Source organism: Simochromis diagramma, unplaced genomic scaffold (assembly GCF_900408965.1).
Source record: "Simochromis diagramma unplaced genomic scaffold, fSimDia1.1 OVJJ01000596.1, whole genome shotgun sequence".
In the NCBI taxonomy this organism is placed as follows: domain Eukaryota; kingdom Metazoa; phylum Chordata; class Actinopteri; order Cichliformes; family Cichlidae; genus Simochromis; species Simochromis diagramma.
The window spans coordinates 7426720-7442504 of NW_024387245.1; the positions used below are offsets into that span (position 1 = coordinate 7426720).

General features: G+C 40.4%; 1 protein-coding gene across 1 annotated transcript in view; it reads left to right on the forward strand.

Moving 5' to 3' along the window:
• The window catches only part of LOC120714019 (potassium/sodium hyperpolarization-activated cyclic nucleotide-gated channel 1), a 67768-nt gene that overhangs the window by 19130 nt on the left and 32853 nt on the right, over positions 1–15785 (forward strand). Inside the window, exon 3 of the mRNA XM_040000007.1 lies at positions 10742–10903. Within this exon, the coding sequence (XP_039855941.1) occupies positions 10742–10903 (162 nt within the window). The remainder of the gene's footprint in view (positions 1–10741; positions 10904–15785) is intronic.

The following is a 15785-nucleotide window of genomic DNA, read 5'->3' on the forward strand; positions in this document are numbered from 1 at the left end:
ATGAACGGACATGTCTGCACAGTAAAGACGGCAAGACTGAAAGCGACAGGAAACAGAATCAGGTGTGTATTATTTTCAAACTACCAGCTGTTTCTGGTTATAATTTATAGTAATTAATACTTCCAATCACCTTAAACACCATACTCTTCTTATAATAGTTACAGCAGCACCAGAGCAGTGAAATAGAGATGCTTTTTATCCCAACAACTGTGGCTTATTTTTATCATAATTTTGTTTTTGAAAACACATCGTATTTCAGTATTTAGCAAAAAAGAAGTCCTGATTTCTGTTACCCCTCTCTAGAGTTCTGAGTAGAAAAAAGCTGTCAGCGAAAGCAGCTTTGATCTTCTGTCCATTCCCATGGGATATCCCCTCATGGAGACTAGTTTCCCTCTGCAGTGTGCGCACAGTACAGACAGTTGTCACATGACACATCAAGAATCCTCCAAATGAACTATGCTGGTTGATTGTTTCTGCAGCCTAACGCACTTCATGTGCTGAAAGCCATACTACAGTGTTTCCAGTGTTTCTATAAGGGCAACAAAGTCCATTTTTTCAGGCACTGGTACAAGGGTTCAAGGTTTGTATGTGAACAGTTACGTTTTTCTTGTCACTCGTTGTTTTGTTTCATTTTCACTTGCTTTTTTCATATGTTCAGACATAAACACTACTTAAGAACAGAAAAAGATCCTGGTGGCTGTTGAAAAACACCCATGTTAGCTCCATTTTCTTGGTTTGCAATTAATGTATGGGTTTGTATTTTTACTGGAATACTGTAACAGAGGCGCAAGTGATCGGTGTAAGGAATACAGTAGAATACTTTGAGTACTGGTTGGTAGTGTTGTAGCTGTGCATGTAGGAAGTATCTTGGTGACATATCCAGGGTCACAGTGAAAGACGAGATGCCTGGTACGTAATGCTATAGTCACACACTGGAAAACAGTGGTTGGAGACGGTGCTATGACCAAGTGTGACCGCGTGCTATCAACTTGTGCTTCTTGTGGTTGTTTCAAACATGGGGACCAGCTCCATGATCATCTGCAGTCACTTGGTGACTTCAAAGTGAAGTTGTACCAGCAACTGAATTATGTCTAGTTTCTAAATAGGACTGCAATTTAACTGCAAAATGACTAGTTGGCAACCAGATGAGTTGAGTCTTCTATTGTGAAGATATGTGTCACAGACACGGTTTCCTCATCAGCACAGATTCACTCTGGCCACGTTCAGAAATTAGACGCCAGTTTTTTGCAAACGTTTTCCAACTTGTTTAATAGTGACTGCAGTCAGCTTGCCTCCCATCAGGCAACACTATGAAAACATGATCACTCACAGGTTGAGCTGCATGCTCAACCTCTTGGCAACCAGTTGGTTACCAAAGCTGCTCAGTTAGTGCGGTTACTGGGCAACAACAAATTTTTCTTATTTGCAAAAGCATGACCTTCCAATTTTTTATTCTAGAAATCTGAACCAGAAAAAGGAAAAATCAGAGCATTATAAAATCTCGTTGTAAAAGCCGGTTCCCACTGTACACGGTGTACAAAAATAATAATAATTTGAATGCATCATAAGAAAATGCCTTTGGATGGCAACACAATAATAGAGTTTAAATATAAATGTCTTAATAAACACTAACACCCTTCTTGGACTTATTAAACAGTGTTGGGAGCTGGATTGTTGACCTTGACTAGTTAATCACCATTTTATCATCCTCCAGAGCTGAAATTCACTTCCGATCAACTGCAAAAATGTTCATTTTATTTGATGCTCTTTTGAGAATTTTCTCCAGAAACAAAAGTAACAAAAAGAAAAATTCCTGTTCTGTGATCTAAGCCTTCATGACTAAAAAGCAAAACAAAACCTGAACCATCAAAGGTTCAGCTTGAAAAATAAGTGGTTGATTGACAAAATGGTTTGAGAATATTTGTCCTTATCAACCAACTTATTGAATAATTGACCAATCACTATAAACCTGTTTGTTATTGACTGATTCTGCATGAGGAGCATAACGATCCCTTGATTGTTTAAAGGCAAGCACCGACACTCATTGCAGACATCCTGTAATGATGCTTTGTGTGCAAATTAATTGATTACTAACTACTGAGGCATTAGGGTTTCACTTCCCAAGAGCTAATGTTGCAGGGGATCAACTTAGCGAAGCACCCTTCATCCATCTGTCATGATGACGTGCTCATGTGCTGAAATCCGGCTGTTTATGTGAATCTAAGCACATACATGGAGGAACCACTATGGCGGTAAACAAATCCATGGCTACAGTATGGACAGGACTATATGTAGCATGTCAGCTGTAGTCATGCAGTCAAGAGATATGTGGAACTAGTTAGTATGATGCTGCTCCACTGCTAGTCAGATGAGTAATTATAACATCAGACTGCCCTCAAGGGTGTATGCATTCACTCTTCCATTTCCTGATTTCCTCTTTTATGTTTTTCTCTTCCTAAAACAATCATCCCGAAAAGACACACACTGTTAATGCCATCATATTTTTTTAACCAAGCTTCAGCTGCAACTTTGAGTATGATTATTAAAAAGAAATATATAAAAATCAGTCTAAAATTGCATCACCAGGCAATCTCCACCCCTCCATCCCCAAGCGTATCAGGACGGGTGTGACCTCGATGCACACTGTGATACCGTCCATCTTGCTGATATTTACATGAGCACAGCGGGTCACCCTGTGCAATCCAGTCAAATCCCTCCTGCTCTCACATGAGCACTAATCTTCCCTGACTACCTTCTTAGTACAACCACAACTCAGACTACAGCACTCTCTCTGTCTCTCTTTCACTGCGCTGCTGTGACATTTGCACAAAGGAAAAACTTGCAGTCCTCTTTCTTTCTTTCTTTTTCAGTCTAGCCTTTATTAATGCAGATCTACTGGAGATGCTCAGATTGTCTTGACTAAATTAGATTTTTTCTTAAAAGTCTGATCTGTCAATTCAGATATTTCTATTTTCACTGCTTTCAGGAACTATATTTGACTGCACAATCATTTTGTAGTTTCTCCTTTAAAAAAAGTTTATTTTTTCTGAAGCAATAAAACAATTTAATAAAATTAAGCCCACCCACGTTCTTGTATAACAGTGTTAAAAAAGCCATAAATGAATTGCAGTAAACCCTACTTTATGCTGTGCACATAAATGGTAAATGGCCTGTGTTTATATAGCGCTTTACTAGTCCCTAAGGACCCCAAGGCGCTTTACATATCCAGTCATCCACACACACTGGTGATGGCAAGCTACATTGTAGCCACAGCTGCCCTGGGGCGCACTGACAGAGGCGAGGCTGCCGGACACTGGCGCCACCGGGCCCTCTGACCACCACCAGTAGGCAACGGGTGAAGTGTCTTGCCCAAGGACACAACGACCGAGACTGTCCAAGCCGGGGCTCAAACCGGCAACCTTCCGATTGCAAGGCGAACGCCCAACTCTTGAGCCACGATCGACCCATACATACATACAGAGGATATGAGGTTTAAATGCTCCTCTACTGAGCTTCTTCTTTCATTGCTGCATTGTGTGCTTACGGATGATCTGATATCCTCGTGTTGGTGTTGTTCCCAGACCATCATGAAAATGTTGTTCCAGGTTCAACATTGCAAGTGACCAATCACATTGTTGTGACGTTATTCTTTTGCGCACCAAGCCATTCGTGCATTTTGAATTCCATGTTGCAAGGACAATATCATTGCTTACGTTATAAAGGGTATGTTGGGTTAGGGTGTCCGGATCCGGTTTTACGGCGTAGTACAGTTTTTTGAACCGGTTTTTCCCGATCGCAAAGATGACACAGTGGCCTGCAGTTGATCCAGACAACTTGAGAGCTGGAACACAAACCGAGGATGATCAGATCAACCGTGTCGCATTTCTGGAGATTGCTCTTGGGTATTGAATGAAAAAAGTCCTGTCTTGTCAAACGGAGGAATAGTAGCATCTCTCTTCGATGAACTTTTTAGGTCTGGCCTGGGATTGTTGTGTGAAAGATGCACGCTTCTCTGTCAGCTCATTGTCCGCTCACAGCTCGTTTTTCTTTTTCTTTTTTCCTTCTTCCCTCCCTCAGCCTTACTTCGTAATGATGATTCCTATAATGATGCAGTGAAACTGTCAACAGACTTGCATAACCGAACAGATGACGTTAAAAATGGGTCATGTGGGAAAACGGTTATTCTTGAGGGCACTAACATGTTTTGGACAATATGTCCACACATGCCTCTTTCACTTCCCAGCAATTTTCTCATTGCACCGAGTGCACTGAGTTATAAATGCACTGGTGCTGCTGTCCGAGCTATAAGTACTGCTTGTGTTTGTGTACATGATTTATTAGACCTGAGCTGATGTTATTTTGTTACCACTGCTCAGGTTACAGGTACAAATCAATAGAACATTCATCCATAAATACATTTACTTGTTGTCCTAATGCACCATACCTGTCCTGCGCAGAGCAGGCTAATATAAGCCCTGCAGGAAATTTCTAGAAGAATGCGCATGCATTAACTGCATACATGAATCCCTACAGACTCTGGGACTGATGTCTATATAATTACAGTAAAAAAAAAAGGCTTAGCACACAGAGTGGATCACCAATGCTGTCCACGCAGAGAAGATCATAAATTTGATCCCTGCGGGTCTGTGAGCTTCTGACCCGGAGGACGCTGCCTCTGCCAATGCATCTGTGAATGGTAGAGCGCAGATTAAGGCAGAACAGAAGTGTTAAGGTTATCACGCTCACACGACCAAAATAGACGCAGAGCGGGTGAGACAGCGGGCAAAGCAGCTCGACTTGCGGTGAAGTGTGATGTGCTTAGTGGAAGAACAAGAGAATAATGCTGACGGACACAGAAACGATGGAAAGCAGAGCAGATGATCAGCAGCGCTCCCGTGAGGAAGATCTCCTTGGACTGAAAGATGTGATCGACAAGTTCCGAGGGGAAGAGTTGTCTAGTTAAATGTGTCCACTGATTGGCTGGTAGTTAAGCTGCGAGGTGAGGAAGAGCATCAGGATCTTCTGCGATATCACACATCCAGTTTGAGCCCTTCGCTTTCACACATTCACTGGTGATATTTGAGGCACGTTAGCAGTTGTATTTGATGCTCAGAAATTTGCATCTGCTGAGGTCATGAGGGTACATTCAAGCATTGGTAGATGAAATATGTTGCAGAAATCATATCAGAGTGGGTGCACAGGAATAAAAAGAGAACATTTGTGATTCCAGAAGAGGAAAAAATATCAGTGGCCTGTTTTCTTTGTTTTGTGTGTTTCGTATCAAATTGGAGACAATTCTGATTCACGGTGTCGCTGTTTTAGCTGCAAACGTCTGCGTGTGCAGTTATTACTGCAGTTCTGCTCTAAAATCATACAGTTCAATATGATTCTTGAGACTTGTTTTTATGTGAAACACTTCGGCTTCTCTAAGTGTGTCAGGGCCTGTGTGGGATGAGTCCATATGGTGAAAATATTTTGTTTTCATAACAACTAAATCGATATCTGGAAGAGTAACTGAGGCTGTGATTTTTTTTTTATTAATCTTTTGTCTCTTGTCTTTACTGATAGCTTAGAGATGAACTGCATGCAGCAGTTGGAAATAACAACTACTTAAACAACCTACCAGGTTATTTGGTGAATTTCTATTTAATGCTACTTTTTACCTTCAACAGTTTATATAAATTTTACTGATAATGCTGCTATTTCTTTTAGTTTTAAATGCATGCATGAGAGCCTGCGATGAAGAAGCAATGATGGTTTAGGGGGTTCTTTACTATATTAATAGATCATCGCTTGTTTTCTGCCTGTGTTAAGATCCTATTGATCACTATGTGGCTCTTAATTAAGTCTCTGTCTCCTAATTACTGCTGGGCCTCATTACCTAAATGTTCCTCTGCATTGAGATTCAGAGCTTTTTATGCAGCCTATGTACTTGCACGCATGATTTGGCAAGAACCAAGTTACAAGCACAACATTGCTAGAAAGGCTTTTCCTCTCCTCTTACACAGTATCCCAGTCTGTATGATAAGCAGATCTGCTGACTGATTAGCGTCCCAGCACATACAGTATGTTGCCTGAAGCTCTGAAATAATGCCAGCTCTATTTATATTTATTTATTGCTGAACTATACTTATGCCAATGTGATTACACATTGCACATTTCAGTGATGGGATTTATGATTACTTCCAGCAGGCTGCTTTTCTTTCAGCAAGAGACAGACTGGCATTGAAATGTTTTTTTGCCATAGAAAATATAGAATGTTGCTCATTTAGCCTCACATGCTGTTGCCTTTTCTTAAGTAGACCAAGTACAGTGGGCAAAAGCTTTTTAGCCTTCAGAGGAGGAAAGGCAGTAAAAGAAAACAGGAAACTTGCAAATTCCCAGTGAATTCTCATTACGTCACGGTATGATTTTTTTAGAATCCAAGTTCAACTGTAATTTCGTGATTAAGCAAAACCAAAAGAGAGCCAGCAGGAGATTTACAAGATGATGCTAAGCAGGAGAATTCCAGATTTTCCTGGAAGCAGTTTTGTTATCCTTCAATCTAATAGCCAGTGGTGGATTTAATCTCCTCAAATTAGTCCCATGCTAATCCTCGCTAACCTCAAACAGAGGTCACTCATGTCCAATTTGAAGATGCATAAAGAACAGTTTGTAATTGCGTGTTTCAGGCCCACAGCTTGATGCTTGGTGATGAGTAATTCTCTTGCATGCTCTCTTCTCTGTGCATAGGATTCAAAATGTCTGCCTACAGTGCATACATCCACCAGACAGCTCGTAGTCATATAAGCAAAAACTCTTCGTGCCATACCTTGTGGGCAACATTGATTTGAATTTTAATCCCTGCAGTATTATGTATCAGCATGCTGCTTTACATAAAAATATACCTGCAAAGTTTCAAAATGTTCTCTGCTCTGTTCTAACAACCCATCAAAAGGATGCGGAAAGACCAAGTGCATGAGCGACCTATTGGCTTGACAGAGCTAGCGTGTGACTTTCTATCACTATCATATCAAATCTTGGCTGTTTTTCTCCAATGTATTACAGGATTATGCTGACCTATGCCCTAATCCCCAGTCAAATTTAAGCTTGATGCACTTAATTCCAAGCCTATATTTTGCCAAAGCCAAACAAGAGCATTGGATATGCTTTTGGCTCTGTGTCAGCTCTACATTTCCTGTGTTCACGAGGTTTATGAAAACGTTATAGTTGCTCAAAATGAACTCGCATCTGTCATATGACAGATTTGAGTCTAAATTTGGTTTCAAATGTTTATCTCAGAGCGATTCACTGCCACCGAACTGCAAAAACTGTCAGTTTTGGATCTTAAACCACAGAATAAACTTTATATTAATGTTGCTATTGGAGCAACATTTTTCAAACATTTTACATTCAGTTCAATTTTATTTATATAGTGCCAAATCAGAACTTTATATTGTAAGGTAAAGACCCTACAATAATGGAGGGAAAACATGAACAATCAGAGGACACCTTATGAGCAGCCACTTGGCGGAAGTGGGAAACAAAAACTCTCTTTTAACAGGAAAAAACCTCTAACAGGGCAAGACACAAACAAAATAGAAATAAACGACCAGTACTGAAAACAAACCTACACTATAGGCTTCGAGTCTTTGTGAAAACAGACTTATCTCTTAAATGGCAGACACTGAGCCTTGAGCTAACAATCCGTAACCACTCTGCACTGGCTGATTTATCAAAATTAAGAAGAAATTTAGACTTTTTAAATGCTGGTCTGACAAAAGTTGAAGCATTTTTAAAGAGTTTAATAAAAGGATCAATTTGCTTCTTGCCACAATGATAAACGATTTGTTTCTTGCTTGCTTGCATGGTACATTTTATAACTCGTGCCATACAGTAAAGTCCTCAGCAGTAATCACTTTTTTTTTATTTGACCAGCTGTTCAGCTGTTGTCAGAACTCTGTTGCTTTTATTTTTAGATCTGGATTGATTTCCCTTACAGTAAACGTTGAACAGAACACGGGCATATATTAATCATTCCTCTCCATCAGCGGGATGCTCAGACACACTGCTGACTGCACGAAACAGAACGTTGCTGATGATCGAGTAGGTGCATATTAGCAAATTGAAGCGCATGGTTCTTAGTTGTGACACATATCCTGAGCAAGGGGCCGGCTGTGTGCTACATGAAAGCTTTGCAAGTTGTGTGTTTTCTTTGTCTGCTTGAGTCAAACAGACGTACGTTCAGACCTACACTCTCCGCATTCCTTCCTTTGCCCAATTTGATACAATTCATGTTTTCTTAGAAGCCTTACAGTGAGATAAAACAACAGATTACCACAAAAAAAAGAAAGAAAGAGGCTGTCCAACACAGTTAATTCTCAAAAGAGAAGTTGGATGATCGAGTATGTGCAAATGCTTTCTTTTAATTATGAGAAACAATCTGTAAATGCAATATGGAGACATTGTGTTTGTATTAGCAGAGTGCGCTTCAGTGAACCATCTCACACAGTTCAAATTTATCCTTACATATCTGCACATCACAGTGAAGGTTATCCTTTGTAATCTGGTGACCTGACCAGCGATCTACACCTGCAGCCTCTTCTTTAAAACCCTATTTGAAAAAAACAAAACAAAAAGAAACCAACTCCTGCCTTGTGGCTACCTCCTGCTGCTTGCAGGCTTTTCAAAGTGATGCTGCTGCAATGCAAACCCAAATAAACTCCACATTGTGTTAATGAGCATCTACATCATTTCCTCTCTGGCCTCTCTGACTCAGTGTGACCCAAAGGTCACAGAGGCTTCCCAGCAAAGTGAGACGGTCCCTGGGAATTTGTGAGACCTCCCTGTAACCCTCGCGCGTCATAGAAATGTACCCAAAAAACTTCATCCTTATTTTTCACTCTTTTGCTTATGTATTAACTGAAAAAAGAAAGTGGAGACAGAGTGATCAGCCTTTTCCTATTTCTGCCTGGTATGAGTCATTTGCAATTCAAACAGGGCCCACTACTTCCTGTTTTCTAGTCTTGTTGCAATCCTTCAGGAGCATGCACCTCCAGAAATAGATACCTTTATCACTTCACGGCTACCTTATGCTCTGTCGCTTTCCTTATTATGTCATCAGGCTGTATGTAAATATGCATGCGCACATAACAGAGGGAGAGCGAATTCTGCTAAAAAAAGAGTACAGATATAGGCAGCAGAAGAGACACTGGGTGCACTGAGACAGCCGTCCTGTAAGCTAGTGGCTAATTTTAGCCTTTCATGGCAGTGCACTATATCTCCCCATGGATGAGTTGAACCATAGAGGGATCTGAGCACCAGCTCAGCCTCTTGTTCTCTCCTCTGTTCTGTGTGCGGACACTGTCCTTTATTCAGAAAGGTTACAGGGCAGTCACAATAGACCGGGGTGGAGAGAGGAAGATTAAAAGAGCCTCTAAAACACCTGGGGTTTGGTGGTGGTGGGGGTTCAACAGATGATTTTGCATACTAATGGCAAAACTGGTGCATATCAGCACAGCCTGAAGTCCAGGCTCTTGCAGATCTTATTTAGGCTTATTTGGAACTAAATTATATGCAGTAGTAGTGTTTTTGTTAGTGTTTAGGTGCACACAAGGACAGAAAAAGACCATAAATGACCAAGGTTTTAGTTACAGAGATAAAGATACTGGTGTGTGTTGTACATATATGTTTACTTACCTGAAAATCCTTGATTTCTTGTATTATATACAAATGTAAACATTTGTCAGTAAAATGAAACCCCCAAAACAAAAAGTTCATCAGTTCTCATTTAAAAAACAAAAGCGAAGCGACTAAATTGCGTTTATATGCATAATAGGTAGAACAGGTAATGTATGGGGAACGGAAAGACATGAACTTAAAATAGATGGTAATTACCTGAAATGTCTCAATTCAACAAACTGGCGAATGGGGCAGGTTTATTATGCAAAACGAACCAGGGGGCTGGCGGGAGGAGAGATTGAGCTTCGGTGTGAGGAAGATTATGGAATAACTAACCTGGAAATAAGTAATGGGTTTCTGATGCTAATGAGAAACTCTGAATTAAAGCCACAGCCAACCAGGCGTGAGTCAATTCTCTTCGGCCAGATCCGACGTAAATGAAACCGTTTTGCGCCGCAGACATGCTTACTCACCCCGCTGATGACTTTCTATTCTGAAACTTTCGGGCTCTGATTAAACAGCCACACCAGCACCGACACCTTTTCCAGCTCACAGCATTGAAACACACTTACGGGCTAATTATTCCAGAAGTTTGCACTTCCCCTCATCATTCACTTCACTTGCTCTGTGCTACCTACTCTAGCTCTATGTGTCTCCTCTACTGGTCAGGTTATTTTTTTTGGAAAGCAGCCGCGTTCAGTTATGAGCAGAGATACATGCGCACACACGCGTGCAGGCACACACAGACGCTGTGGCACCCAAACACTTTGGAGGACAGACAGGCACACTGTGCCCTCAGCTTCAAAGGTGACTTTGTACTTTTGTGAGCGTTTTAAGTGTTTTTAATCTTTTTTTAATCTTTTTGTGTCCCTGAAATACCAGTGCATCCAACGTTTGAGACTCTTACAGATCTAAATCTGGGCCGCTGTGTCTGTGTTGCTTACTGAAGTTTATATTTCTTCATAATGCCGTGCTTGCATTTGGCTTACGAATGTCAGAATTTGAATAAATGCTTTCGCACAACCAAGCAGATGCTGATGAGGTCTCTATCTCTCCTTTCTTCTGTCTTTCTCTTTGGCAGATTTTCCATATGACCTATGACCTGGCTAGTGCAGTGGTAAGAATATTTAATTTGATAGGTATGATGCTGCTTCTGTGTCACTGGGATGGCTGTCTGCAGTATCTGGTGCCTCTGCTCCAAGACTTCCCCCCTGACTGCTGGGTGTCCCTAAACGGTATGGTTGTAAGTATTACACACTCTTCTCTTTTGTTTGTTATTTTTGGATTTTTACTGTATAAAAGCTGTACAGCAGACTCGCTGTTTAACACCTGCCACATGTCAAGCCTATGGAAACAATCTCATTCCTATACAGCAGTTTTCTAAATCTTATTTTTTAATCAAAACCATAAGTGAACAGATGTGATCAGATGCAGCCAGCTAACAATTTAAAAGTGCAGGGGTTTGTTGAAAGGGCCTTTTCTCGTAGCACTGAAATGTGTCCACCTTGTTTTTCCCCGTTAAAATACACTTGCTACATCATGCTAATACCACACCTGTACATGGCCCACAAAAATAGATAGCACTCTGTTTTATTATGTATGTAAACAACATGAGGACAGAGACACAAATATATTTTTGCAGATTTTTGTAGCACAGCTCTAGTTAGTCCTAAAATTACATTAGATTGTAACAGAGAGAGATTATAGAAATAAAGCAAAACATTGTTAAAAAAAAATGGGCAGCAAAGCGAAACATTAGTCTTTTTTGACAGTGATTTGGCCTCTTTGGTATTTCTTTAAATTACCACCCATAGACTTTATAAACAGTCATGTGAAAAATAAAGTTTTCACAGTCCTGTGAAAACCTCAGCACACCTTTACTGCTTCACTAGGTAAGTAAACTCCACAGGCCTCAGTTAGCATGGTAAAAGTTGCCAGGAGGAAGCTTCTTGTCTCTAAAAAGAACACGGCAGTATGGCTTAGGTTTGCAAAGCTTCATCTTATCAAGACAAGGTGAAAGATGTTTGATAATGCACAGCGCCATATTTGTTGTAAAGCCAAACACAACACATCAGCTCAAACACCTCATACCAATTGTCAGGCACGGTGGTGGAAGGGTGATGGTTTGGGCTTGTTTTGCAGCTACAGGACCTGGGTATCCTCCAGTCACTGAGTTGACTGTGAAGTCCTCTGTATACCAAAAGTATTCTAGAGTCAGATGTGATGCCATCTGTCCATGCAAAGCACCAACTACGACAGAATGGCTGAAAAAGAAAGGATTCAAGGTCGGTATTGCAATAGCTTGAAGTCTAGACTTCAAGCTATTGCAATACCGACCTTGAATAAGGTGTTTTTTAAGTCCACCCTCAAAACTCACCTGTTTAAAATTGCTTATGTTTAAACCTCTGCATGCTTTTAACTTTTATCTGTTACTCTTATTATTGTGTATATTGTGTATTTGTTGTACAGTGTCCTTGGGTGCTCTGAAAGGTGCTATTTTTAAATGAAATGTATTATTATTATTATTAGTAGTAGTAGTAGTAGTAGTATTAATCGTCAGCTGGTGGTCTTTTCACAATGTCTGGTCATGTTATAGTTCCAAAATAGGTTCAAAGTGAAAGTTGCAGCAGTGGCATCTTTAATGTCACCTCAACATCATTGTTAGCCCTCCTAGTAATAGAAAGTTTCTCTTTGAGAATTAATATAACTATTATCCTATCACAATAACACAAAATATCTCATCTTAAGTGTCACTCAAACCCGCTTCCTCTTCCTTTTAAGTCTTTCTTATTAAGACCTATCCTACCCAGCTATTCAGCTTCAGATGAAAAGACGAGAATTTCTGTATTTGTCAGACTAATATCAGAGACAGGACAGGGACACTACATGTCATTGTAAGAGTCCTATGTGTTAAGATTACCATCCCACATATGAAATAGAAATTGGATGTACAAAACAGTAAATAACTAAAAAAGGTTGCTGTTTTTTTTGCTTGTTTGTTTTTTAAATATCCCCAGTAATACTTGTCTCTGTATGTGGAAAATACTTTGTGTTCACTAACACGTGTTAAACATATTAGTTGTCATTGTTAAAAAACAAACGAATAAAAAAAGACACATGTATTTCATTTCTTCTTTGCAACGATCTGATCTGTATTTCTCACAGTCTGGTTATTGCCGTCATACTGCAACCAGGTTAAACCAGGGACAGGGAATACAGCAAGCATGGTTACTGTATTTGTTTATGTTGCAACATAAACAAATACATGCAAACCTCAATGAACTGAAACAACGTCATTAAGGAGCATGGGCCAAATATCCTCCACAGCGATGCGAGAGACTAACAAAGCCATACGGAAACAATCACTTCAAGTTATTGCTGCTAAAAGTGCTTCTACAAGCTACAGAATAATGATTTTGAATAATGGGGTGCACCAAGATTTTCGCAGCAATGAAAGCTTTCCTTTTCACGACTGTAAAAATGTAGCATAATGTTACACATTACTTTGTGTATTACTGTTTTTTGTATTACTGATTGTGACTGTAAATGTCACAGTAGAGTGAGTGGCGATTGTAGAGTGTCTTGCGGCCCTAGGTGAAAATTCACAATATACACGCTGACGTAATCTTTCTAGTTACGTGTATCAGTGTATGAAAAATGTAAGCCAGTGTGTCCCCTGTGTACAGTAGACAGCTGGACAACTGGACAGTGTCAACACAGCTTATGTTTGATTTCTTTGGGGACTGTCCCCTCGTTTGGACTTTTTCTGTATCTTTCATCTTCCCTCTTCTCCTCTTGAGTTGAGGTCAAGCGGACTGTGCTTGCCCGTTTTGGACTGATGTGAGCGCGTGCGGACCTCCTGGGTAATGCTGATTGTAAATACTCCCCCGCGGAGCTCTTTTGCCGTCTCCTCTCCCTCTTTCTGTGACAAACATTTCTGTGCTGCACGAGCGCACGAACTGTTTAGAGGCATCATACCGGAGGTGCAAATGTCAGCTTTTATAAACGTCACAGCTCTCATCTTTACTTGGAGGCAACGAGTTGCCCAAGTGCGTTTGATACCAGCTAGCATGTGTTATTCATCCAAACAGACATTATCCATCTCTGTTCGCACCAAAGGAATTTGCACTGATGTAATTTCCCACAGAACTGTCACAATTCATCCTTGTTAATGGTAACTACGGGCGAACATCTCCTCAGTAACCCAGATTCTTAAACTTCCTTTTAAACAGCAACACTCTGGGTTCATAATTACTTGTCGCTGTAAAACTTAATGATAAACATCTCCTTGCATGCACGCTGCGTGTTGCTGATCTTACTGAGAATAAAGCTGGTACATCCTCCTTCTATGCAAATCAATATCAAAGGGAGATGGTGTACAAGCCTAATTTGGTGCCCCCCGTGTGGCTATAGCTGCAGCCTGCAAAAATTGCCTCTAAAACAAATAAGGCATAAATCAGTGCTAGAAGCCTGTGGGTGAGCTGTTATGACACGAAACCCTTTCTCCAAGCTGTATTCACTTGTATGTAGCTAAAACATTGCAAAGATGGCTTTGTATGTTTGTTTTACACTTTCTCTGATGGGTTAGCTACTTGCTGGTGAATTGACACATCCTAAACTCTCTCAGGCAGCTTTCTTGATATTTCTTCAGGAATAGATATCCAGGCTTCTTGAAGCTCTTCTTTGGATATTAACTACCTTTTTGTTCTGTTCTCTGTTATGATGATCCCACACTGCTTCAGTAATGCGCCAGTCTGAGCTCTAGGGAGACCAATCCATCGTGTGTTTTCCCATCCTGATATGCTTTTATACTGTATCAGCACCGTGTTTGGGATCATTGTCTTTCTATAAATGAAGCCACTGTCAATCAGATGCTTTATGCATGATATTGCAAACAAGCTCAAAATCTGATGGTACTTTTCTGCATTAATTCCATCGCTTCCATCAGATCTCCAACACCACTGTTGTACCTCTCTCCTGACCTCCTCTTGCAGTCAGTCTCAGGTGGCTTAACAAACAGAACAAATGGAAAAATCGCTTTAAGTACTCAGGGAAATGAAGCCATGCACAAATACTCAGGGAAAAAGCAGTTTTGGAGACAATAGGTCTCCAAAGCGTGGAGACCTATTGTCGAAGAGCACTTTTAAAGAAACAAATTATAAAGAAATAAAGGGGTCGTCTGACTTCTGCACAGTGCTGTATATTATTTACAAATATTCATACAAATTTGCAAATCTAGTTTGGGTCATCAAATATGTATTTGTCTGTAAGTAATGAGGGCAATTTTTATCCCGCTGAGCCGCTTACAGCTGAACCAAATTCATCTTGCCCTTTAAAAAAACATTAAGGAGCATATGAGTTCATCAGTGAGTGCCAGTATTATGTTTGCTTTTACATTTAACCCAAAGCAGGCGTCCTACACATGATAATTGTTACTCTTTGTCAAATTTCTATCTAAACGACAAGGCTAAGAATGCTGAAATCTTAGAAGGGAAGGCTATGCACACTCCAATGACAGAAAGCCACAAAGAACGTGAAACTGTGGAAGTATATTTGGATTTAAGTTCAAAATTCATAATTTTCTGGATAGCTTTAAGATTTTTTTCTTCTCTGTTTTATGAGGGGGCGATCCTAAAAATAACTCACAAAGAAAACCATGAGGCATTTTAGAGGTAAAATCTGTTTAAGCCAGTGGTACTGTAGATATCTGCACATGAGCAGCTAGCATAGTGTTACTGATGGTGATGTGGCAGAATGGGCAATTTGCGGAATGTCTTCCCTGTGGATCTGTGCAGAAGTGCAGGCCTGTGCACTGACTGCTGTCTGGCAAATCCAAAGTGATAAGGCCAGCTCGCATATGGGATTCCTCTTCTCACACCATCGCAATGCATTAGCATTCACAAGTTGAAAATCAGGATAAGGTATCTTTTCCTCCGTTTGCTGTGTTTGCTGCAGGTATAAATAAACAATACAGTTAAACGTTGTCATCAAGAGGTTTGTCTTTGTCTCTGTCCAAAAAAGGAGAGCTTTAAAGCCATATATTGCATCATATTTTTTTCTGTTGTTGGCTCCGTACTTTCAGTCTCCAGCTGTGAGTAGAAGAGTGAGGGCAACAAGGGCTGCAG